Source organism: Scylla paramamosain, chromosome 9 (assembly GCF_035594125.1).
Source record: "Scylla paramamosain isolate STU-SP2022 chromosome 9, ASM3559412v1, whole genome shotgun sequence".
NCBI lineage: Eukaryota > Metazoa > Arthropoda > Malacostraca > Decapoda > Portunidae > Scylla > Scylla paramamosain.
In genome coordinates, this window is record NC_087159.1 from 12,650,641 (window position 1) to 12,674,690 (window position 24,050).

The 24,050-nt window shown below is 36.0% G+C and overlaps 1 protein-coding gene and 1 long non-coding RNA gene across 8 annotated transcripts in view; both read left to right on the forward strand.

Annotated features, from left to right (window-relative positions):
* LOC135103633 (methanethiol oxidase-like) overlaps nucleotides 1-14,515 on the forward strand; it is a 36,486-nt gene extending 21,971 nt beyond the window's left edge. For 4 of the 7 annotated variants that reach the window (XM_064010176.1, XM_064010174.1, XM_064010175.1 and 1 more), the window contains 3 exons: nucleotides 199-344; nucleotides 11,377-11,499; nucleotides 14,106-14,515. In XM_064010176.1, the coding sequence (XP_063866246.1) occupies nucleotides 199-344; nucleotides 11,377-11,499; nucleotides 14,106-14,202 (366 nt within the window). In that variant the 3' untranslated portion in view covers nucleotides 14,203-14,515. Of the gene's footprint in view, nucleotides 1-198; nucleotides 345-11,376; nucleotides 11,500-14,086 lie in introns of all 7 variants that reach the window. The other 3 variants (XM_064010179.1, XM_064010178.1, XM_064010180.1) reach the window with 1 other exon arrangement.
* Nucleotides 14,516-16,238: 1,723 nt separating this feature from the next.
* Nucleotides 16,239-18,477, forward strand: LOC135103637 (uncharacterized). Its single transcript, XR_010270141.1, has 2 exons — nucleotides 16,239-17,202; nucleotides 18,244-18,477. It is a non-coding gene; the product is annotated as an uncharacterized LOC135103637 (long non-coding RNA).
* The last annotated feature ends 5,573 nt before the right edge of the window (nucleotides 18,478-24,050 follow it).

Below are 24,050 nucleotides of genomic sequence, written 5' to 3' on the forward strand. Positions count from 1 at the left end.
TTAGCCTGATACACTTGAATACAAGATCACATATCACCTAAAGTTTTTTTCATTGAAGATGAATATATGTACTAAATGAATATATGAATATATGTACTATACATGGAGGGAGGCTTGCCCACAAATAGAAATTTACAGTATAGTATTTTCGTATGATGTAAGTTTCAAATAGATATAACATGTTATGGTAATCCACAGGAGCAGCCTGATCCTGTGTACATCAAGGGAAAACGTATTGAGGGAAGTCCTCAGATGTTGCAGCTCTCACTTGATGGGAAACGTCTGTATGTCACAGACTCGCTGTTCTCTCCATGGGACAAGCAGTTTTATCCAGAAATTGTTCAGTAAGTGCTGATTAGATTGTCCTGATGGAAACTAAAGTGTAGGTTTTCAACAAATAATTGAAAAAAGAGACACTACCTACACTGGCTTTCCCTATTGTAAAAGCACACACACACACACACACACACACAGAGAAGAAGTGGAAAAGATAGTGGATTTAAATGTAAAGTACAGTGAAGAAATACAAGAACTCAAAAAAGAAAATGGAAAGTTAAGGAGCATGGTGGAGAAGAAAGAAGTTAGGATAGATGAAGGCAAAATCCAGAGTGAAGTAAAAGGCTTAGTTGAAAAGGAAGTGAAAAGTTGGAAAGAAGAGAGAGAACAAGAGAAGATAGATATGACAGAAATAATAAGAAAACAGCAAGAAGAACATGATAAAGAGATGGCGAAAAAAGTAGTGAAAATCATTAAGGAAAAGATAACATAGTAAGGGATACGGTACAAAAAAAGATGTGCCTGATGGTGTTTGGGGATAAAGAGAAGACCATATCAAATAAAGTTCTAAGAGAAAGAGAAGAATTACAAAGAGCAAAAGAAATCATTGGGAAAATTGTAGAAGGAGATGAAACTGATATACAAATAGAAGAAGTGTACAGGATTGGGAAATATTCAGAAGGGGGGAAACGTCCCATGAAAATAAGACTTAATACCCAAGCGGCAGCCGAACACATCTTGAGAAGAACGAGTTTGTTAAGAAAGATAGAGGGTATGAAGGATATATATATAAGAAGAGAAATGAATGAGGAGGAAAGAAACAAGGTGAAAGAGTTAAAAGAGGAGGCCAAGACAAAAAACGAAGAGAGAACACAGGAACAGGCAGAAAGGTATATATGGAGAGTGATAGACATGAAAATGAGGAAATGGTGGTTAAAGAATGCGGGGCAAGAAGTAAGACAACAAAGAGAGAACACAAAAGAAATGGGTCCACAATAAATAAAATTAAAGTTATGTATACAAACATAGACGGATTAGTGTCCAGCCAAAGGAAACTAAGAGATTATTTACATGAAAAGAAACCAGAAGTGGCATGCATTACGGAAACAAAACTAACAAGGGAGATTAATGTTGAATTTGAAGAAGAAGGATATAACACATGAAGAAGAGATAGAAAGAATAAGGGAGGAGGAGGAGTGATGATTCTAGTAAGAAAAAACATCTTGATAGAAACAGTGGAATATGGTGAAGGGAGGTCAGAAACATTGAGTGTGGAGATCAAGATCCAAGGACAAGAAAGCAGAAAAATTATTGTTGCATACATGCCTCCAAAGACCAACACTTGGGGGACTGATGATTATAAGCACATGCAAAGCGAGTTCATAAAAAGTATAGATGACATGCTAAAGATAAGAAACAAGGTGTTACTAGTAGGAGATTTTAATAGCAAGGAGATAAACTGGGGGGAGATGGAGGTGACAGGGATTGCCAGTACATGGAGTGAAGAATTTTTACAGACTATTATGGTAAACACGATGGATCAATGGGTGAAAGAAAATACTAGGTACAGAGGGGAAGATGAACCATCACTCCTAGACTTGGTTTTTACAAAAAAGCCAGAAAATGAACCAAGTATAGAATATTTGTGTCCAGTGGGAAAAAGTGATCATGTGAAGATGGAGATAGAGATCAAAGAAGAAGTGCCAAAATTCAATGAGGAATATAAAAATGAGAGAAAAAATTATGCTAAGGCAGACTTTACAGGGTTAAAGAAATTCTACGGAGAGCTTGATTGGAATAATTTATTAAGAGGTATGGAGGTGCAGAAAAAATATGAAGTGTTTTTAAGCAAGTTTAGAGAAGGTGTTGAAAGATATGTGCCAAGATATAAGGTAAAAGAAAATAAGAAAGTGTGGTTTAATGCAAAGTGTGCAGAGGCAAAAAAGAAGAAGGAGAGGGCATGGAAAAAAATGAGGAAACAATGGAATGAGATAAATAGAGAAGAATACAGGACAGCTAGAAATGATTATGTTAAAATAAGAAGAGAAGAAGAAAGAAATTTTGAAAGAGATGTAGTTGGAAAGTGTAAAGAAGAACCCAAACTTTTCTATAGATATGTAAATGGAAAAATAAAGCATAGAGATACCATTACAAAGCTGAAGAAAAATGGAGAAATTTATGAAACCACACAAGAGATGGCTGAGATACTGAATAAAAGCTTTAAGTCTGTATTTACAAGAGAAACTGCCTTTGCATCACTGGGAGATGAGGAACAACAGAAAGGAATAGCAAACATACAAGTGGAAAGAAAAGAAATTAAAAGACTACTGGAAGAGCTAGATACTAGGAAGGCGATGGGACCAGACGAAGTAAATGGATGGATATTGAAAGAATGTAGAGAGGAATTGGAAGAACCAACATGGGAGATAATTAACAGTTCTTTGAAGGAGGGAGAAGTACCAAAGGAATGGAAGAGAGCAAATATAGTACCGTTATACAAAGGAGGTAATAAAATGGAACCACTGAATTACAGACCAGTCTCACTCACGAGTATTGTAAGTAAACTCTGTGAAATAGTCATTAAAAACAGATGGGTGCGATATCTTGAACAAGAAAATATAATAACAGAAAAACAATTCGGTTTCAGGAAAGAGAGATCTTGCGTAACAAACTTACTGAGCTTTTATACAAGAGTAATAGATAAACTACAAGAGAGAGATGGTTGGGTTGATGCAGTCTATTTAGATCTGAAAAAAGCTTTTGATACAGTTCCACATAAAAGTCTCGTATGGAAACTGGAACATCGAGGAGGGCTAAAAGGAAAAATACTTCAGTGGATGAAGGATTATCTCCAAGGTAGGGAAATGAGCACAGTAATCAGAGATAATAAATCAAGTTGGTGCGAAGTAACAAGCGGAGTACCACAAGGGTCTGTGTTGGCACCTATAATGTTTCAGGTCTATATAAATGATATGACTGTGGGTTTAAATAGCTACATTAACATGTTTGCAGATGATGCAAAATTGATGAAAGTAATAAAGAACCAAGAGGATTGTGAGGAACTACAGAGGGATATTGATAGAATTTATGAATGGAGTAAACGATGGAAATTAGAATTCAATATAAAAAAGTGCCATGTAATGGAGATGGGAAGAAGTAAAAGGAGACCTTCATGGGAGTATAAGATGGGAGGAATCACAATACGAAAGAGCAAAGAAGAAAAAGACTTGGGAGTAATAATTCAAGACACGCTATCACCAGAAAAACACATCAATGGAATATTTGGCTCTACATATAATTTGCTAGCAAATATCAGGGTGGCATTTAATTACCTAGACAAAGAAATGATGAAGAAAATCATAACACACATGATACGCCCCAAACTGGAATACGCAGCAGTGGTATGGTCTCCACACAAGAAGAAAGATATAAGGAAATTGGAAAGAATACAAAGAACAGCTACGAAAATGATACCCGAATTGGAAGACCTAAGTTACAAGGAAAGACTGGAAGAAATTGGATTACCAACACTGCAAGAAAGAAGGGAAAGAGGAGACCTGATAACAATGTTCAAATTAGTAAATGGCATGGAGAAGATAGACAGAGATGACCTAGTTGTAAAAGTGGAGGAAGGAGATAGATGTACAAGGGGACATATGAAGAAATTAAAAAAGAGTCATTGTTTGGGAGATATTAAGAAATACAGCTTTCCGCATCGAACGGTTGAAATATGGAATAACTTAAAAGAAGAGGTGGTTGCGGCAAAGAGTGTGCACATGTTTAAAGAGAAATTGGACAAATTCGGGTATGGAGACAGGACTAATTGAGCTTTGGCTCGGACCCTGTACTATACAACTAGGTAAATACAACTAGGTAAATACACACACACACACACACACATGATTATTTGCAAGGGAGGGAAATGAAAACTGTAATCAGAGACACTAATTAAAGTTGGTGTGAAGTGACAGGTGGGGTACTGCAAGGATGTGTTGGCACCTATTATGTTTGGTACCTATATATGTAAATGATATGACAGAGGATCTAAATAGTTATATAAACCTGTTTGCTGATGATGCAAAAATAATGAAAATAATAAAGAATGAAAATGACAGCAAGGAGTTACAAAAGGATATTGATAAGATACATGCATGAAGCCAAAGATGGAAACTAGCCTGCCCTCTAAAGACAACTCTTTTCCTCCACACAAAACTACAATCACCCTTCACTCAAAATTTCAAAATTATCATGGCAACTCCTATACCAGCCTCGGAGTCCCCATCTGGGGAGGGGACCACAAATGTCCCCAGGTCGGACTGCCCTTCTGACAACGACCCTAAATGTCTTGACATCCCCCCTCAGCTTTTTCTTTATTAACTTCTGCAACATTCGTGGCCTAAGATATAATTTTCAATCTGTAGAACACCACCTCTCCTCTTCCAAACCTCATTTTATTTTCCTCATTGAAACTCAGGTGTCTGAGGCAACTGACAGTAGCCCTTTTTCTGTTCCCTCCTACTTTCTCTATCCTCATTTTCGTTCCAAAGCTGGATGTTGCGTTTATGAGTGCAACAACTTAACGTGCTCTCGTGCCCATGCTCTTGAATCTTCTGAGTTTTCCACCATCTGGCTATGACTACAGAGTCACTCTCAAACTAAATTTATCTGTAATGTATACCTCTCACCTAATTCCTCAGACTATAAGAAATTCTTTGACTACTTAACTTCCAAAGTGGAGCACATTCTGACTCTCTTCCCTTTTGCAGAAATCTCCATTCTTGGAGATTTCAATGTTTACCATCAGCTTTGGCTTTCCTCTCCCTTCACTGACCATCCTGGTGAACTAGCCTTCAACTTTGCTATCCTCCACAACCTAGAGCAATTGGTGCAACACCCTACTCATATTCCTGACCGTCTTGGAGATATGCCCAACATTCTTGACCTTTTTCTGACCTCTAATCCTTCTGCTTATGCTGTCACCCTCTCTTCTCCGTTGGGCTCCTCCGATAACAATCTCATACATGTATTTTGTCCTATCGCTCCAATCCCTCCTCAGGATCCCCCTAAGCGAAGATGCCTCTGGCATTTTGCCTCTGCTAGTTGGGGGGACCTGAGGAGGTATTTTGCTGATTTTCCTTGGAATGACTACTGCTTCCATGTCAAAGACCCGTCTTTGTGTGCTGAGTGCATAACAGAGGTGATAGTGTCTGGCATGGAGGCGTACATTCCTCACTCTTTTCTCAAACTAAACCTTCCAAGCCTTGGTTTAACACTGCTTGTTCTTGTGCTATACATGATAGAAAGGTGGCCCACAAAAGGTACTTAAGCCTTCCATCACCAGAATCTCATGCACTTTATATTTCTGTTTTTCCTACTAGCCAAAAACTCCTTCATTAACAAAGTGTCAAAATCTTTCAAGATCTAACTCCCCTCGTGACTTCTGGCATCTAGCCAAAAATATCTCCAATAACTTTGCTTCTTCTTCTTTCCCTCCTTTATTTCATCCAGATGGCACCACTGCTGTCACATCTATTTCTAAAGCTGAACTCTTCTCTCAAACCTTTGCTAAAAACTCTAATTTGGACAATTCTGGGCTTATTCCTCCCTCTCCTCCACCCTCTGACTACTTCATGCTACCTATTAAAATTCTTCGCAATGATGTTTTCCATGTCCTCGCTGGCTTAAAACCCTCAGAAGGCTTATGGACCTGATGAGGTCCCTCCTATTGTTCTCCAAAACTGTGCCTCTGTGCTTGCACCTGGCCTAGTCAAACTCTTTCAACTCTGTCTGTCAACATTTACTTTTCCTTCTTGCTGGAAGTTTGCCTACATTCAGCCTGTTCCTAAAAAGGGTGACCATTCTAATCCCTGAAACTATCATCCTATTGCTTTAATTTCCTGCCAATCTAAAGTTTTTGGATCTATCCTCAACAGGAAGATTCTTAAACATCTATCACTTCACAACCTTTTATCTGCTCTCCAGTATGGGTTCTGTCAAGGCCGCTCTACTGGTGATCTGGCTTTTCTTACTGAGTCTTGGTCATCCTCTTTTAGAGATTTTGGTGAAACTTTTGCTGTTGCCTTGGACATATCAAAAGCTTTTGATAGAGTCTGGCACAAAGCTTTGATTTACAAACTACCCTCCTACAGCTATCCTTCTCTCTGTAACTTCATCTCAAGTTTCCTTTCTGACTGTTCTATTGCTGCTGTGGTAGACAGTCACTGTTTTCCTAAATCTATTAACAGTGGTGTTCCTCAGGGTTTTGTCCTGTCACCCACTCTCTTATTATTCGTCAATGACCTTCTAAGCCAAACTTCTTGTCCTATCTACTCCAATGCTGATGATACCACCCTGCACTTTTCCACGTCTGTTCATAGATGTCTTACCCTTCAGGAAGTAAACATTCATGCAGGGAAGCCACAGAATGCCTGACTTCTGATCTTTCTAAAATTTTTTGATTGGGGCAGAGCAAACTTGGTATTGTTCAATGCCTCAAAAACTCAATTCCTCCATCTATCAACTGGACACAGCCTTCCAGACAACTATCCCCTCTTGTTCAGTGACACTCAACTGTCCTCCTCTTCTACACTGAACATCCTTGGTCTGTTCTTTACTCATAATCTGAACTGGAAACTTCACATCTCATCTCTAGCTAAAACAGCTTCTATGAAGTTAGGCGTTCTGAGACGTCTCCACCAGTTTTTCTCACCCCCCCAGCTGCTAACTCTGTACAAGGTCCTTATCTGTCCATGTATGGAGTATGCTTCACATGTCTGGGGGGATTCCACTCATACCACTCTTGTAGACAGGGTGGAATCAAAAGCTTTCCGTCTCATCAACTCCTTTCCTCTAACTGACTGTCTTCAGCGTCTCTCTCATCACTGCAATGTTGCATCTCTAGCTGTCTTTTGCCGCTATTTACATGCTAACTGCTCTTCTGATCTTGCTAACTGCATGCCTCCTCTTCTCCCACGGCCTCGCTGCACAAGACTTTCTTCTTTCTGTCACCCCTATTCTGTCTATCTCTCTAATGCAAGAGTTAACCAGTATTCTCAATCATTCATCCCTTTCTCTGGTAAACTCTGGAACTCCCTGCCTGTTTCTGTATTTCCACCTTCCTATGACTTGAATTCCTTCAAGAGGGAGGTTTCAAGACACTTATGTTTCAATTTTTGACTACTGCTTTGGACCCTTTTCTGGGACTTGCATTTCAGTGGGCTTTTTTTCATTGGATTTTTGTTGCTCTTGGCCAGTGTCCCTCCAACATAAGAAAAAAAAAAAAAATGCCCCATGTTGGAAAGAGGAAAAAATAAAGAGAGACCTTCATGGAAGTACAAAATGGGAGGAGAAATAATAATGAAAAGTATTGAGGGAAAAGATTTGGGAGTAATGATTCAGGACACACTATCACTTGAAAGCCACGTAAATGGAATATTCAGCTCAACATACAGCTTATTAACAAACATTAGCTAGGCATTTAGCTATTTAGATGAAGAAATGATGGAGAAAATTATAACAAGCATGATACAACCTAAATTGGAATATGCAGCTGTAGTTTGGGTTCCACATAGAGAAAAAGATAAACAAACTAGAAAAATACAGAGTATAACGATGAAGATGGTACCAGAATTGAAAGACTTAAGCTATGAAGAAAGACTTGAAGAGATGGAATTACCAACACTACAAGAGAGAAGAGAAAGGGAAGACATTATAACAGTGCACAAATTAGGAAACAATATAGAAAAAATAGACAGAAATGACTTGGTACCACAGATGGAAGAGGGAGAGAGACAGACAAGGTAGCATGGGAAGAAAATAAAGAAGAGTGAATGTTCAAGTAACATTGAAAAATATAGCTTCCCTTATAGAACTATTGAAATCTGGAATGATATGAAGGAAGAAGTGGTTGTGGCAAACAGTGCACACATGTTTAAAGAGAAACTGGATAAATATGGTTATGGAGACTGGACAAAATGAGCTTTGGCTCATGCCTTGTACAATACAACCAGTAAATACACTTGGTGCTCAGAATTACTCCTAAGCACTGAAAACTGTTTGTTTCCATCCATGCTTTTCAACGGGATTACATTTATCTTATTTCAAAGATTGAATTACTGTCTTACAACCTGTGTCTCTTCTCTAAATATATAAAAACAAAGTAAATATTTGTAGAAGCTATAGATGAGTACTAAACAACAGCTTTTGCTGTTTTTTTTTTTTAATATTTGAAATCAAATAACCTTGTTTCTAGGACTGAATTATGATACTGCAATTGAAGCAATAATGAGTTCAAAATTTTGTTCGAAAAGGAAGGTGTTCAGTAACCAAGTTTAAGTTCAGGAACCTCAGTTCATTCCTGAATGTTGTTCAAAATCCAAAATGTTTGAAAACCAAAACTATTTTCACTATAGGAATCAATGTAAAATGGATTAATCCATTCCCATATACCAGCCTACCCTGTTTTAGCAGCTTATGACACACTCCCACGGTCAAGATGGCTGCTTCACATCACCAGCTCACAAATTATCCAGAAAGGATATATTGAATGAACTTAGTGACACAGAACTCATCAGCAGATACTGTTTAGACAGTACAGGTATTCTCTTTGTTACTGATCTAGTGAGGGAAGCCTTACAGAGGGACACGTAGAGAAGCATCCCATTAAACACCAAAATGAAGGTGATCATAACACTAAGACATCTTGCAGCTGGGAAAAGCTACTGGAAAAATGCAGTTGTACAGTAGTGATGGCATTGGGGGTCATCAAGAGAGCCACAGGTGGCTCAGGATTACTCCTGAGCGCCAAAAACTGTGTTTATATTGAGGTTTTCAACGGGATCACATTAACTTATTTCAGAAATTGAATTATTGTCTTACACCCTGTGTCTCTCCTCCAAATAAATAAAAATTAAGTAAATATTTATAGAAACTATAAATTAGTAATAAACGGCAGCTTTTCCTATGTCTTTTTATATTTGAAATCAAATAACTTTGTTCTAGAACCGAATTATGGTACCACAACCAAAGCAATGGTGAGCACAAAATTTTGTTTGAAAACAGATTTGTTTGAAAAGCAAGGTGTTCGCTAACTGAGGTTTCACTGTGTGTGTGTGTGTGTGTGTGTATATATATATATATATATATATATATATATATATATATATATATATATATATATATATATATATATATATATATATATATAAAGTGATTTGGGCTGTTCAAATTGGGAAGCAATTTATCCCATTCAAATTAAAGTAAAAAGTAGATCAATAAATAATAATACATTCCAGGTCCCAAAATTCTCATATTTTTTTCATTTTTATAGGTTTATGTTGTGCCCTAGACATACAATTGAATGAAAATAACCTAAATTATAGAAAAAAATAAAACATAAAGTACCGTATATTTTGAAGTATAAGATGGCACTTGAATCATTCTAAAAAAGATACAAAAAAGTGGGCTACCCTATCCATCAAGTACAAAAACAGTGACCTTAAGATTTTATACAAAATGCCATTGTATATAAACACCAGCCTCAAAATGTCTCTCTCTCTCTCTCTCTCTCTCTCTCTCTCTCTCTCTCTCTCTCTCTCTCTCTCTCTCTCTCTCTCTCTCTCTCTCTCTCTCTCTCTCTCTCTCTCTCTCTCTCTCTGAAAGTAAGAACAATCCTGAGAATTGCTAAATAGAATGAGACAGATAGAGGATGGAAATGGAATCATACGAGTGTGAAAGATCTGTATCTCTAACAGATGCAGGGGAGGGGAGGTGACAAGGAAGGAAGTTTGAGACCAGACAAAAGAGGAAGGGAGAGGAAAGGAACAATGGGAGGAGGGGACATATAGGGAAAGAAAGTAAATTACATGGAGAGAGAGAGAGAGAGAGAGAGAGAGAGAGAGAGAGAGAGAGAGAGAGAGAGAGAGAGAGAGAGAGAGAGAGAGAGAGAGAGAGAGAGAGAGAGAGAAAGGTGGATGAGAAAGATAGAGGGATGAAGAATATGGGGAGGGATAGGGGAGAGGGGCAGGGAAGGGAAAGGGAGAGAGGGATGAGGAGGAGAAGGGAGGGAGGGAGGAGGAATGCAAGAGAACTGACTGAGTAGCGTCACTTAAACAGGTATTTGTGTTCAAATTGGAGGACAAAATTTATTTGCCAACCCTGTTTGAATTGGGGGTTGTTCAAACTGAAGGACGTGTGAATCACAAGGCATAACTGTGTGTGTGTATATATATATATATATATATATATATATATATATATATATATATATATATATATATATATATATATATATATATATATATATATATATATATATATATATATATATATATTATATGTTAAATTAATGTATTTACATATTTATATGTATATTGAGCATATATATGGGCAGGGTATTTTCTTGTATACAGGTTTCATTAAATGTGATGGCTAATTCAGCATTTATTTTTTTTAAGGTATTTTCTTTATATCTTATGATAGTCCTTTTCTCTCTCTCTCATAATTTGGTTTATGACTGCTGAAGATAATTTTCATTAGATTGTGTTTTTGGATTTCTTAACCTTTCTCTGGTAGTCTGTGTTGTGTTATAGCAGAGGTGGGAATGGCTGAAGTTGCTGTGTGGCTGAGTATTTATTCACTGAGCTGTGGAGTCAACCTGGCCTGCAAGAATCATTGATTGGCTGGCTGTGCATGGCTGCCGGACTTGCTGTGTGGTAGCTGTGATTGGCTGTTTCTTTTCATGCTTGACTGGGCCTGAAGGTCATCAGCTTTTACGAAGAGAAAAGGACGATCATAAGATATAAAGAAAATATCTTAAAAGTAGTAATAAATACTGAAATAGCCATATATGTACCTATATGTATGTATGTATGTATTTATATATGTATATATGTATATGTACATTTCATTGGTAAAATAGGGAAAGTTTGTGTAGGTAGTGCCTCTGCTGAAATAGCCATATATGTATGTATGTATTTATATATGTATATGTACATTATATTGTTAAAATAGGGAAAGCTTGTGTAGGCAGTGCCTGTGTCACCAATATTTTGCATTTATTTATTTTTTTTCCAGTTAATTATGATTATGTTTTCCTGGCAGAAAGGGATCAGTAATGCTGCAGATTGATGTTGACACTGTCAGTGGTGGTCTTGCTCTGAATCCCAACTTCTTGGTAGACTTTGGAAAGGAACCAGAAGGTCCTGCCCTAGCTCATGAAATCAGGTAAGCTCTGTAAACTTTCATACTTAAATAGAAGTTCATGTTGTTATTGAATACAGGAAAAATCCTGGCTTTTGGTATTTATGGGACTGAACAGGTGCCATCGAATATACTAAAAGACCAGATGTGAATTTCATCAGTTGTATTAGCATTGAATAAATGAGAACATAGGCTACTATTTATTTACTTATTTGCAAAAAACATAACTAACATCTCCAAGGCATATTTATTTAGAAATCACAACACTTTCCACGGCATATTTCTAGAAAACAAACCAATAAATAAATTAAGATTTTTTCTAGTGTCCTTCCATGAAACTTTCTTTGGTTCCTCTTCCTCCTCACTTTCTTCCTCTTGCATCTCCAAAGCAGCAGGATTTGTCACATCTAAAATGATATGCTGATCAGTCTGTTCCTCAGCCATTGGTGGATTTTCATTCACAAAGACAAAGTGGAAAAGCAAACATGGGGATATTAACTCAATAGCTTGTTTTCATATCCTTATTTTTTTTACTCTGTGCCTGTTATGCTTTGAACTCTAATATTCCTTCCTTATCCTCCTCAGTCTAGTATTTTATTTGTATATTCCAAATTTGTACCAAAAATGTTCTCATATATACTGCTCACACCATCATACCCACAGGTGCTACAGCTAGCAGTAGAGCCTACATCTGATGGCAAATGATTACAGTGCTCTGGCACCATTCTTATACTTGCCATTTGCCAATACCTTTTGGAAGCACTGTGAAAGATTAGATAACTTTTGGAATGGGATTATTTTGCAAAAGTGCTAAAACATCTGGTTTTCTGAAATGTTGGATGCTGAAAGACAGGACTTTTGCTGTATTAAGTACCTTATTTCCTTATGTATAGGCTGAGTTCTGAAGGCCAAATATATAGGCAAAAAAAGTGGGGGTCAACCTATACACAGAGATAGTAGGATTTCATATATTGAATAGCCAGTAACAACTTATGGCTTATATTGACCAATATAACAAGACAAGTCTGTTTCCAGTTATTTAGTATGAAAGAAATGTGTTGAAATGTTGTTGAAGCTCACAAATTTATAATAAACTACTTTTGACTAAGGAGGAAATTCAGGCAGCATTAGGGGATATGAAAAATGGAAAAGCACTAGGTCTGGATGGATGTGCAGTAGAATGTTTGAAGGCAGGTGGGGTCAGTGTCATAACAGGGTTAGTTAGATTGTTAAGTGAGTGTTTCCTGACTAGCATGGGCAAGTGCATGTGTAATTACACTGTAAAGGAAAGGGGGTTATAAGTTTATTGAGTGTGGTAGGTAAGGTGTGTGGTAAGGTATTGATAAAGAGAATCAAAGAAGGTACAGATGGAGTAATATCTGATGTACAAGGAAATTTCAGGAAAGGGAGGGGCTGCATAGATTAAGTATTTGCTGTAAGATTTGTTAAATAGTTTTAACAAAATGGAAAGAAGTATTCTGGACTTTTATGGATTTAGAGAAGGCATACGACAGAATTGACAAGGAAGGAATGTGGGATGTCTTGAAATTGTATGGTGAAGGTGGCAGGTTGTTAAAAGGAGTGAAAAAATTTTTTGAGAAGAGTGTAGAGCATGTGCAAGGGTAGGAAACATCACAAGTGAATGGTTTCCAGTCAAGGTTGGGTTACAGCAGTGATGTATAATGTCACCATAGCTGTTTAACCTCAATATGGATAGTATGGTGAGGGAAGTTACAGTAATGCTAGAATGTTAGGCAGAAGATTAGGTGTAGTAACAGCAGGGGGTGAAGAATTGAATGTGAATTAATTACTTTGTGGATGAAACTGTGATGGCAGATATAGGGAAGTTAAATAGGTTGGTAGAGGAGTTTGGACAGGGCTATAGGAGAAGGAAACTGAAAGTTAATGTAGGAAAGTTAATGTAAGGTAATGAGGTGCACAAGGGAGGCAGGTGGTAGGATGAATATAAGGGTGAGTGGTGAGGAGTTGGATGAGGTAGACTGTTTAAAATATCTTGGATCTGCATTAGCATTGCATGAAAGAGTAGAGACAGGTTAGAAATAGGATGAAGGAAGCAGGAAAAGTGTTGAAAGCTATGAGTAAACTGTTGGAAAGTAGGACACTTGGAATGAATGTAAAGAAAATATTGTATGAAGGGATAGTAGTGCCCACTACACTGTCTGGTGCTGAGACTTGGAATATGGGAGTAGCAGACAAGAAAGAAGTTGAATGTAATGGAGGTGAGATGTCCAAGGAGTATGTAACTTGGATGGATAATCAAAAAATGAGGAAGGGAGGAGGAAAACTTGTCAGGATGGTCAGTGTAGTATTTGCTGAGAATGAAACATCGTTGCATGAAACAAGTTGGAGGAAAATGTGAAAGATAAGAAGAACCATGAAATTACATAATGTGGTGTGATGAATAAAAACTGTACGAAGAGGATACTTAGAAATGTACTTGATTGCTTTCTTTCTGTTAAGAACCATATTGATTATTTTAAAGCTCTTGTCTTTAGGTAAAATGCACATAAAATGTTCATAGTTTATAGGACAGTCCCAATTTTTAGATATATAAATTTTTTTTTTTTTTTTTTTTTTTTTTTTTTTTGAGAAAAATTAATTGCCTGCAGATACCCAGGTGGTGATTGCACATCAGACATCTGGCTACCTCCAGGATCCAAAGAATGTGCTCACAAGAAAGGTACAAGATCCAAATCATCTTTGTAAGTAGGAAAATTTGAAAATTCTTATCTGTTTTTTAGTAAATAGATTTATTTCACCATTTATTTTGCATGCCTTTTAAAGAATCTTGTGTTAGTTGAATATACCCATTACTTGCTACGTCTTGGCCTGTGAAGTAAGTCATAGCAGGTGACATTAGTTTTAAGTCAGTTGCAGTATATCAAGTATGACTGCTGTTAACATACAGCTTGCAAAAAAAAAAAAAAAAAAAGAGAGAGAGAGAGAGAGAGAGAGAGAGAGAGAGAGAGAGAGAGAGAGAGAGAGAGAGAGAGAGAGAGAGAGAGAGAGAGAAAAGAAATTCGTACTAAGGAACATAAGTCATCAGTAGGAACAACACAAATGTAAGATCTGTTTAGTTAGGTCAAACATTTCTTGCATCTTGATTTGCATGGGTCTGAGATGTGCTTTGTCTCTTTACATATATTTAAGTCTTATGTTGTAATTAGGGTGTGACCTATAGATAGTAGAAGCATTCACTCTTCATGAGTTTCACTTCTCTTGGAGACCAAACTAATGGCTTGAGGTGTTTACCAATATCTTCTGTTATGATTTAAAGGCAAGTTTGTGGTGTTTTTAAATGTATAATTCAATGTATTTAAGAGCTGTTGTTATTTAGAATATGCATAATGTTAGTGTCATGAATATCAAGTTTGTGAAGCTTTCCATGTAATAATCATTATACAATTTTAATCAAATATCTTGAAATAAAAATATTAACAATAGAAAATCTCTATATATCAGGCTTATATACACTTATAAGGGGAGCAGCAGAGATAAAGCATCTACATTGGAGTTTAGAGAGCTGAATCTTCACCTATGCCTTGCCTCATCATTGGTACAGTGAATACAGAGGAGGGGATCTTCAGTCTCTTCACTCTAATTCCCTTCAGTCACCTTTTATAGCATAAAGGAAATATGAAAGCCCAAAATGTATGCCCTATGTTTAGGAGCAACAAAAATGGTGATTTCTCACTGGTACAGCCAAGTAAAACCTGATTCAAAAGCCATGTCCAGATGATCGAGTTATGCCTGTCAACACCAGTGAGCAGCTTACCCACTGACTGGTTCACCGCATGTACCCGCTAAAATACTGGTAAAGTACCTGTGAAATCACCAGATACTGCCTGCACCTCGATGACCATTCCCTCTGGCTGTTGTCTGGGTATAACCAGGCCATATTAACACCATGTGGACAACACTACATTTGTGCCCATGGACTTAGCCCAGTTGTGGGCAGTGCCCGTCAAGCTGTGCTTAAGTGTGTGGACAGGCCTTAATGGCCAGGAAGCCAGAACATAAAACAATCTGAAGAGTAAGAGTTGAGCAGTTTCAAGGAGACATGAGCTGCACAATAAGTAATGTATGAATTAGTTCTGATTGTCAGGTAGGGAGTCATTGCATCCCATTATTACTATAGTACATTTGTCCATTCAGCTTATTGAAAAATAATTGGCCAGGTTATCAGATGTGAACAAGAAAGCTTTGGGAACATTAAAACCAGTGATTAGGCTTTCTACTAGATGCACTATTTGTTTAAAAATCAACTTCATTTAATTTATTTGAGTGTATATTAGTCTCTGTACTTCTGTTACACAGAGCACCCATTTTATGGATAAACCTATCAGGTGTTAAAGGATATGATACCTTTTCTCCTGCCTTTTGTGGTGCCCTCCCTTTTTTTAAATCAGTCAATTTGACATTAATTAAGTGAATGGCAAGAAAATTAGATCCTCAATACCTTGCTTTATTTCAACCTTGTTACATATTTTGGGGTAATACACACTTAATATTTCTGGAGCTATAATAGCTTACATTGGCTTTTTCTGTTTTCAGACTATTATGGCACTTAAATATTTATTTAAATACTGCTTATTCAAATACTTCTATACACTCATATAAATTAAACGAAGTTGATTTCTTAAACAAATACTGTATCTAGTGGAAAGCCTAATCACAGGCTTTAATGTCCCCAAAGCTTTCTTGTTTATATATATATATATATATATATATATATATATATATATATATATATATATATATATATATATATATATATATATATATGAATAAATAAATAAATAAATAAAATGTACAATTGCAATAACACATTGCAACTTAAATAAATATTTAATCAGAATGATGAACCATAACTGGCAGGACAAACTTGCCATTCATGCAAACACTGAAATTTTAATAAAAATTTAATTGGAATAACAAACTAAGACTCGCAAGACTAACTCAACAGCTGTGTGAGCTACTGCTCACCTATCTGATGCCTGTCCCTTCCTCCCTTTTTTTTTTTCTTTCCTCTCCCTTCTTTCTTGTCTCAAACCTCTCTCCCTGTCACCTCTCCTTCCTGTTATCTGTCAGAGATACAAGGGAGTAATACCTCACTCTTTCTCTCCTCCTTATTCATTTTGTCATTTTGCTCTATCCTTTCTCACTCTTTCTCACTCTCATACATGTAATTCCATTCTCATTCTCGATTGGTCGCATTCTATTTTAGCAATCTTTAGGATTGTTCTTTACTTACTTCCTCACTCGCGTGGTCGCCTGGCTGCCATGCGAGTGAGGAAGTCCTTACTTTAAAAACACAATGTTCGCCAAGGTTGTTGATCGCCAGGGTTGGCGAACGTGAGTGGTCGCCAGCGCTAACATTTTCTATCCCCGCTCGACTTACCACATCAGCCACTGAAAATGCTCAGGAAATCCAAGTTTGTTTACATCAGCTGTTATCATCGTGGCTTCCTGTATCAACCCTACCGTGACTTCTCGTGCCTCTCCTGTATCCATTTTGGATAAAGAGGTACTGCCGGAGTTCGTTAAGGACCATATAGAGGTCCTGAACGATAAAAGTACGAAATTCTGTGCAAGCAACAAGAAGGCACAGGCTTGGCAGGAGATTGCCAGCAAGTTTTGTGATCTGACCAGTCACAAAAGAACTCCTCAACAATTGTGGAAGATATGGGAGAATCTTAAAAACTGGTGAGTGATATTGTTTTTCCTAAATAAAATATAATACACAACAATGTGAATGGAATTAAGTTAATTTTGCCCCCTTCTTTTCTTTGCCTGTGGTGCAACTTTGTGGTAGGTAGGTAGTGAAAAATATATATATAAAATATTTGTAGACTTTCAAACCTGTCTTTTTGGACATTTTTTTTTTTTCCTTTTTTTTTCTGAGATATTTTGAGGTTCTGAATTTAGTTAAAAGTTCCTTTAATGTTCTAGGAATTTATATTTTTCAACCAACTTAACTTTACATAATTTAATTAATTTGACTTAAAATAACCAATGAAAACAACTTAAGGAAGTTGGAAAAAGTGTAGGCCAGAGTGAATATGGGCTGAAGACACCAGGGTCTGTAGAGGTGTGGTTGAGGTTAACTGAGATGGAGTTAAATTGAACAGTATTGCTTCAGATCGTTCCCCCTCTGACACTGGTAGGCCTACATCTGATACCCCTCATCATATATATATATATATATATATATATATATATATATATATATATATATATATATATATATATATATATATATATATATATATATGTATGTATATATATGTATGTATATATATATATATATATATATATATATATATATATATATATATATATATATATATATATATATATATATATATATATATATATATATATATATATATATATATATATATATATATATATATATATATTTTTTTTTTTTTTTTTTTTTTTTTTTTTATTATTATACAATATGCGTCTCAAACTGCTGGATAGAAATGCTGCTACTGTAGCAGTTTAGTTTAGTTTAGGTCAGGTTAGGTTAAGTCACCTTGCAATATTTTTTTGCTGATACTTTTTGGTATGTTTTAACTTGAATGAATATGTTTTACTAAGTCCCACCAGGTGCTGATTATTTCAAACCTTATGAAGTGGCTGAAGACTACTTACATACTGCCATCAATCCTGCCTACACCTGCAAGTACAATGTTCAAACATAACAGTGCACCATAAACATCATCATGGGTTTACTTACAGAAATCCTTCCTGTTCCACCATTGGCTGGGACTGACCAACACAGCACCAACAAGAAGCCTAAATGTGCTATTAACCGAAGAAAAAAAGACAAAATTCCACCCAACCCCATAAGTAACTCTAGTTGCAAAGCATGTCCAAAGACAAATGTGATACTAAGTACAAATATGTGTATGCTATGCAATAATGTAGTCATAAACATGAAACACATGTGATATTAAAACACAAGATAATGTTTTTCTATTATTATTAACCCATCATAAAAGCTGGCTTGAAAAAAAAAAAAAAAAAAACGGAAGAAAACATTTGTTTTTCATTGACATACTGTATCTAAATATAATTTATAAATGGAGTGAAGGTATAAATGGTAATATTGTTTAGGGTGACATGTATCATATATCATGGACTGTGCATGCAAATCTTGAGCAATTCTGGCTATTGATATGTTCTTAATAGCACTAGGAGAGCAGAAAAAAAAAAAAAACATAAATAGGCCTCTCTGGACCAGGCAATGATTGAGTATGAAAATGTAAACAAACACTGAGCTATTTTATATACATCCTGATATTTACATTTTTAGAGAACTTATCAGCTTAAAAGTCATGAAATATGTGAGAAAAAGATATGGTGGCAGTCCCTTAAAGGACAGGTTTCAGAACATACCATTGATTATATTTGTTCTCTTTCTTTGTCCAGCATTCTTCTTTTGTGCATTTTCATCAACCAAATCCTGTTCATCTTCATTGTTACCATTATCACCACTATCATCATTATCATTATCATCACCATCATCATAGTTATCCAAATCATTCCTATATTTAATTTCAATATTGTGCAAAACAGCAGCACTACAAATTTTGGCCATGTTTGTGTCCAAATTTGTCCGCATGGGTATGGCGAGACAACGGAATCTTCGTTTGAGGACTCCAAATGCGGAACTGAGATGTAAATTTCCCTTCAGTCAGGCTTGTAAACAAATCCAAGTGGTCTTTCAAAATTCATCTCGGTAGTCTTTCTCCTTTCTCCTTCTGCATCCTCAAGCACTTCAAACTCTTCAAATTCTAATAGTGGATCCATAATCTGAAAAATTAATGGAACCTATGACAATCTGTCACCCATGTCAACAGTGTTAGTACAAGTAACTGCACTTAGAGGAAAAATAAACTAATAAATTCTTCAAGTTATCATTATGTACATAACCATATACACTATACAATATATATATATATATATATATATATATATATATATATATATATATATATATATATATATATATATATATATATATATATATATATATATATATATATATATATATATATATATATATATATATATATATATATATATATATATAATTGTTGGGAAATCTTTTTATGATGGTCTATAGATATCATAGATATCATTGGCATTAAGGGGAATTTTGTTAGGTATGATTATATATATATATATATATATATATATATATATATATATATATATATATATATATATATATATATATATATATATATATATATTGTATATTTGACAAAAGCCTCCTTAACCAAGCATAACCTAACTTTAACAACCCTACTGTAATAATCAATTTAAAACAATGTAACGCAAGTTAATCAAACTTAACGTAAACCACTCTAACCAACAAAACTTAATATAATGCCATGTGAATGGCATTTAATAATAATAAGAAAAAAACTTGCCAAACATTTTCTAGCCTAATTTTCCTCCTAAATGAAAGACTGCTTAACATTTTCACATGTACATTTACCATGTATGTAAGTATTACAGTTAGTGTACTTTAACCTAACCTTTTCAATCATTTCCCTCTGGTAAATATAAATCAGTGAGCAAGGATTTTGCAGCTTCCTTGGATATTGTGTACCTACCAGGAAGTAAATTCTTTTTTAGTGAATGTCAAGAACAAATCCAAGTGGTCATTCAGAATTCTTGGCAGCCTGACCCTACCTATTTCTGCATCATTAAGCACTTTCAACTCCTCAGATTCTAGCAGTGGATCCATAACCTAATAAAATGCATGGTAACAATCAATTTAGCAGTCAGGTATAACAGTAGCTGTGCACGAAGAAAATAAACTATAATCATAGCTTCTTGACACTATGATGATGGTACTACTCTGTAACTATGCCATGAGACAAAACCTATTTTAATGTAAATGATGAACAGACACTGCACAGGGAAATAAATGGAGGAGCAGGGGTACAAGAATTGAGTTGACACACCTCACTGCAGAGCACCTGAGCGTTTCCACCCTCATTTATACTGCTCAAAGTAAAAACTCTATCATCAGAACACGAAATCGTAAGATGCTTTCAACGAAAATGATATTGAAACGAAAATAATAGAAACTGAAAATAAAATAACTCACCTGGGACGCCTGGTGTTGTCTTGATCTCCCGCTAGAATCACGATGGTCTTGAGAAAGCAATGCGAGTATAGTATTTTCTTTACTACATTGTTCTATTCAGAGTTTAAAAATTACAATGTGTATTCTATTTAATTTATTACAAAAAATGATGATTTGTATGAAAAAAAAAAGTTTCTCACTCATGGGAAAGGGAGGCCTCTCGGCTACTTACATTCGCCAGGCTATTCCAATATGATTCCATCGCCAACCCTGGTGAAGGAAAGTCCGGCGACATCTGCAACTGGTTTTAACAGTACAAAATTGTTGATCGCCTGGCGAAACTGAATGCCACGTCTGGCGAAAGTTTTAAAAAATACGGCCATTAGAGATTTTAGTGAAATTTTTGCTGTTGATAGAGTCTGGCACAAAGCTTTGATTTCCAAACTATCCTCCTATGGCTTCTATCCTTCTCTCTGTAACTTCATCTCAAGTTTCCTTTCTGACTGTTCTGCTACTGCTGCTGGTAGACGGTCACTGTTCTTCTCCTAAATCTATTAACAGTGGTGTTCCTCTGGGTTCTGTCCTGTCACCCACTCTCTTTTATTATTCATCAATGACCTTCTAAACCAAACTTTTTGTCCTATCCACTCCTATGCTGATGATACCACCCTGCTCTTCTCCACATCTTTTCATAGACGTCCAACACTTCAGGAAATAAACATTTCAAGCAGGGAGGCCACAGAATGCCTGACTTCTGACCTTTCTAAAATTTCTGATTGGGGCAGGGCAAACTTGGTATTGTTCAATGCCTCAAAAACTCAATTCCTCCATCTATCAACTCTACACAACCTTCCAGACAACTATCCCCTCTTTTTTAATGACACTCAACTGTCCCCCTCTTCTACACTGAACATCCTTGGTCTGTCCTTTACTTATAATCTGAAATGGAAACTTCACATCTCATCTCTAGCTAAAACAGCTTCTATGAAGTTAGGTGTTCTGAGATGTTACCACCAGTTTTTCTCACCCCCCAGCTGCTAACTCTGTTCAAGGGCCTTATCCATCCATGTATGGAGTATGCTTCACATGTCTGGGGGGTTCCACTCATACCACTCTTGTAGACAGGGTGGAATCAAAAGCTTTTTGTCTCATCAACTCTCCTCTAACTGACTGTTTTCAGCCTCTCTCTCATCTCCGCAATGTGTTATCTCTAGCTGTCTTCTATCGCTATTTTCATGTCAACTGCTCTTCTGATTTTGCTAACTGCATGCCTTCCCTCCTCCTGTGGCCTCACTGCACAAGACTTTCTTCTTTCTCTCATCCCTATTCTGTCCACCTCTCTAATGCAAAAGTTAACCAGTATTCTTGATCATTTATCCCTTTCTCTGGTGAACTCCCTGCCAGCTTCTGTATTTCCACCTTCTTATGACTTGAATTCCTTCAAGAGGGAGGTTTCAAGGCACTTATCCTTCAATTTTTGACTACCACTTTGGACCCTTTTATGGGACTGGCATCCCAGTGGGGTTTTTTTTTTTTCTCCCTAGGCAAGTGTCCTACATAAAAAAAAAAAAAAGTGTCATATCATGCTTATAATTTTTTCATTTCTTTATCTAAATAGTTAAACACCACCCTAATGCTTGTTAACAAGCTGTATGTAGAGCTGAATATTCCATTTATGTGCCTTTCAGGTGACAGTGTGTCCTGGAGCATTACTTCCAAATATTTTTCTTCATTACTTTTTATTACTATTTCTCCTCCCATATTGTAATTCCATAAAGGTCTCTTTTTTTTTTTTTACTTTTTCCTATTTCCAACATGTGGGATTTTCTGGCATTAAATTCTAGTTTCCACCTTTGGCTCTATGCTTATATCTTGTCAATATCCTTTTGTAACTACATGCTGTTATTTTCATCCTTTATTATTTTTATTATTTTTGCATCATCAGTGAAAAGATTAATATAACTATTTAGATCCTCTTTCATGTCATTACATATATTTGAAACATATAGGTGCCAACACAGATCCTTGCAGTACCCCACTTGTCACTCCATTTCAACTTGAATTAGTCTCTCTGATTACTGTTCTCATTTCCCTCCCTTGTAAATAATCATCCATCCATCTCTATGTTGCTCCTTTTAGTCCTTCATTCTCTGACTTCCACATAAGGCTTTTGTGAAGAACTTTATCAAATGCTTTTTTGAGATCCAAGTATACCACATCAACACATCTGTCCCTCTCTTGCACTCCATCAATTACTTTTCTATAAAAGCTCAGTAGATTTGTGACACAGGATCTTCCTTTCCTGAATCCAAATTGCTTTTCTGCAATTATCTTTTCATCTTCAAAATATTGCACCCATCTATCTTTAATTACTATTTCACAAAGCTTGTTTACAATATTTGTTAATGACACTGGTCTGTAATTCAGTGGTTCCATTTTATTTCCCCTTTGGTATATTGGGACTACGTTAGCTCTTTTCCATTCCCTTGGTACTTTTCATCGAGCTGTTAATTGTATCCCATATGGGCTCCTCCATTTGTTCTCTGCATTCTTTTAATATCCATCCATTTACTTGATCTGGTCCCATAGCTTTTCTAACATCCAGCTCTTCCAGCAGTTTCTTGATTTCTTGTCTTTACTTGTATCTCCTGTATTCCCTCATTCTATGATACACTTTCAGTGCCACAAAATTGGTTTCCTTTATGAACACTGATTGAAAACCCTTATTCATTAGTTAATTCATCTCCTCAGTAGTTTCATAAATTCTTCCTTCTCTTTTTTAACTTATGTCATCCCTATGTTTAATTTTTCCATTTATGTATCCGTAGAAGAGTTTGGGCTTTTCCGTGCATTTACTTAGTCACTTTCAGAATTTTTTCTTTTCTTATTATACCATATTCATTCCCTGCCTTTCTGTATTCTTCTCTTGTATTTCTGTTCAGATTTCTCATAATTTTCCTCCTCAGATTTTCATCATTTTCCATGCCCTGTCCTTTTCTTTTTTGCGTTACATACCTGGCATTATACCATTCATGCTTCCCAATTTTCCCTTTATAACTTGGCACAAACTGTTGCACCCTCTCTCTATACTTGCTCAAAAATATCTCATATTTTTCTTGCACTACCCTATTTCAAATAGCTCTTTCTAGTTAATTTTTCCATAAAATTTAATAAGCTCTGCAAAATTTACCATAGAATAACTCTGTCTCCCATTTCTAAATTGTTCATTCCTGTGCAACAATTTTTCCATAAAATTTAATAAGCTCTGCAAAGTTTACCGTAGGATAGCTCTGTCTCCCATTTTTAAATTGTTCATTCCTGTGCAACACTTTCCTCCTGTAGTACCATTTCCATTATCACATGGTCACTTCTTCCCAGTGGAGTCAGACAGTGTATACTTGTCTACTTTCTGGGATTTTTGTAAAGACCAAGTCCAACTATG